Source organism: Trachymyrmex septentrionalis, unplaced genomic scaffold, assembly GCF_001594115.1.
Source record: "Trachymyrmex septentrionalis isolate Tsep2-gDNA-1 unplaced genomic scaffold, Tsep1.0 scaffold182, whole genome shotgun sequence".
NCBI lineage: Eukaryota > Metazoa > Arthropoda > Insecta > Hymenoptera > Formicidae > Trachymyrmex > Trachymyrmex septentrionalis.
In genome coordinates, this window is record NW_017304990.1 from 48,041 (window position 1) to 51,275 (window position 3,235).

At 35.5% G+C, this 3,235-nt stretch overlaps 1 protein-coding gene across 1 annotated transcript in view; it reads left to right on the forward strand.

Annotated features, from left to right (window-relative positions):
• The first annotated feature begins 1,645 nt into the window (after window positions 1-1,645).
• Window positions 1,646-3,235, forward strand: part of LOC108746613 (proton-coupled amino acid transporter-like protein pathetic) — a 20,088-nt gene continuing 18,498 nt past the window's right edge. The window contains exon 1 of the mRNA XM_018483489.1: window positions 1,646-2,486. Within this exon, the coding sequence (XP_018338991.1) occupies window positions 2,433-2,486 (54 nt within the window). The 5' untranslated portion in view covers window positions 1,646-2,432. The remainder of the gene's footprint in view (window positions 2,487-3,235) is intronic.

Consider the following 3,235-nt stretch of genomic DNA (forward strand, 5'->3'; position numbering starts at 1 on the left):
AATATAATATGTGTATAGTTATAAACTTGAAAAATAAAAAAAAATGAAACTAATAATATATAATAATACTTCCTAAGAACTTATATGTTCCTTCAACATGAAACTAATAACACAAAATTTTTATGAATCCTCCCAAGGATTCATATATATTCCTTCAGCGTAATAAAAAACGTGTTTCTGTTACAGGTTAACAGTCGTAAAAATTTTAATCAGCTATCATAAAATATATCTTATAATATAAAAAATACGTCACACATATACAAAACTATATTAAAAGGATAAAGAAAGATGTCTTTGGTTCATATTTCCCCAAAATTTATTATTTATGACAAACGAAAAATTAATTTATTTCGATATATAACACAAGAAAAAAAATATAATGCTTGAGATTATAGTTTAAGTACAATAAGAAATCGAGAGGTTTAATACGACGCAAAACTACGCGAAGCGCCAACAAGCGAGTTTCGCGTTACCTGCGATATTAGATAGCGAAATCATAAACGTAATATCAGATTACCGTTATAAAAATCGCTTAGATTTTTGTTTTTTTACTGCATCATTGTAGATCTGCGAGTGCGGTCTGGAAACGCACGTCATTTTTTAATTTTTAACTTGATGACTTCAAATAAACAATCAAGAATGTTAGCGCGCCACTATGTGTAACTCCAGTAGCCAATTAATTTCCATTTTTATCGATCATTCTTATTTTATTTTTTCTTGTTTTTTTTTTCGTCTGTTAAATAAACTTGTTTATAAATAACGTTAAGGGGATGTTGGAGCCGCCTGTATTACCGATAAAATTAGCGTTTTTGACGTTTTTATTCCTGAATTTTTTTGTAGTGGTTTCACAGAACAAAAATTTATTTGCTATGCTAATGTACTTGTCGCTGGTGTATTTTGTGTTCAGCTGGAAAAAATAAAAAATTACAGATTTCTTTATCCATTTTACCTTCAGCGTTGATCGCCATATTCAGATAAAAATGGATAAAGAAATCTGTAATTTTTTATTCTCTGTTTCCACTTTTGAACACAAAATACACCAGCAACAAGTACATTAGCATATATGTTTTAATTATGAAGAACAAATTTTTATTCTGTGAAATCACTACGAAAAAATTCGACAGAAATAAAAATTAGTTTTGTTTAGTTTTATTTTCGGTAATACAGGCGACTCTATACTAATTTTATTGATCAGAAAAATTCAAGCGCATTGTACATTGCTATTAGCAGCAGACTAATTTTAATAATTATTTTTTATCTACCATATGTATATATAAGAGTATTTATGTTAATATGAGTTATTTAAAAAAAAAAAATAAATGGAGTCGTCCAAAATGGCATAACAAACATGGCGAAGCTGATACTTTTGAACAAAAAAATACAATATAAAATAAGAAGTTATTGTTAACGAATGATTATGGAGGATGTAATGATGGAGATGATACGTTTTCGCAAAGAGAGAGAGGGGAGCCTCTTGGAGCGATCTAATCGGATCGGACGAGGAGCCAGGAGGTTGCTATAAGCGTTCTTGTCTCGGGGAGGGGCAAACATCGAAAGGGACGAAGAGGGTATGCTGTACGAGGGAGTGGGAGAACTGGAGAAACCGCGGCTTTTCATATCGCGCACCGTCATTCTCGTGCGAGTCTCTTCGCCGATCGCGATCTATCACATCGTACTTCGGGAGATTTGAATAAAAATTCCTTTATAAATTACGTTGCAAATTCTTATTCGAATACTCAACCGATAATTACCGCACCTTCGCAAACCCGATAAAGAAGTGGTGGGTCGCGGGTGTTTTGTTTTTCCAGAGATTTAAGCTCTTTTAGGGATTCCCGACGTTCCTCTGATATTACCTTGCCGTTTCCTCCCTCTCCTCTTCTTTCCGTATTCGCAAAGCAACTTGGTCCCCACCCTTCGTTAACCGGCTGCTCCCACCCGCGGGGCGACTTCCACGCAATATACCGATCTCGTGGCACCCACGGAGGGAAGTTGACGTGAAAAGAGGACGAAAGATCAGTGCGACACCGGGCTCGTCCGAGAGGTGAACCCCTTGCGAATTGTAGCGCACCCGCGAAACCTGTCGCAACATTGTAGACGCACCGTCTATATATAATAAAAACGTTACGATTATCCTTATTCATTCGCGCGAACACGTACACGTGCGTATACATATTCACACGCGGGAGTACATTGAGCGCCGGGACTTCCCCCCCATTAGTAGCGGCCCCGACTGCGAATTTCGAAGCGGATCCGCCAGCTTTTCGCCGGCGTTCCCATTCATCTCGACGTCAGACGCCGCACGGAGCAGAAGGAATCGTATATACATAAATATATACAGCTATACATACATATTTATATACGTCTGTTTGTATACTCGGAACTAGACAGTCTTCTGAGACCAGACCGATCGGCGCACTAATACGAACTCAAGAATGTCACACAGTACGAAGGGTCTCGGAGTACCGGTGCACGGCGGACGAATACAGGTGAGTGATTTGATAATAATTCGTCGTTATACTTGTCATTGAATAATTATCTGAATTATCAATAAATTTATAATTTACGTTTTGTTCAAAAATCTAATCCTAAGATATGTATATAGTAATCGTTGCGCAATTGACTAATTTTATGTTAAGTAAAAATTTACGCGGTTGCTATCAAAGTATCGAGATATCGTATATCGCAGCGCGCTGGATTTATTGATTTTATAAGCGAAGATAGCACAAGAAAAAATATATATTTTTAGAGACACTATTCCCTGAAGTGTATGTTTCTTTTAAAAGAAGCCGCAGATCAAATATTTCGTAAATTATTTTAAATGGCATTTACAAAAGTATTAACGTTTATGAAATAAAAATCGTATTAACAGAATACTTTTTTTATATTCATCCTTGAAAATAGATATTAGTAGATACTAGCAGATTAATAGTATATTATTTAAAATATCTTTTAAAAGAATATATACTTAATTTTCTCTCTTGCATGTTACGATCTTTCTCGAGCGTCAATTCTTCAGCCGACTACATTAAATCACCGTTAAATTACGCGCCGCTTGCAGAATTTAAATTTGAATTGCTAATTACAAAAGACAGTGCAAAAGTTGCTTAGTTGTTTTACGGCATTGACATAAACGTGCATTTCTTATCGCATGTATACGATCGCCACCACATGGCTCGGTTGCGCGTAACATAGTCCCTGAAATGTCAGTGACGCGCACAATGTATATATATATATA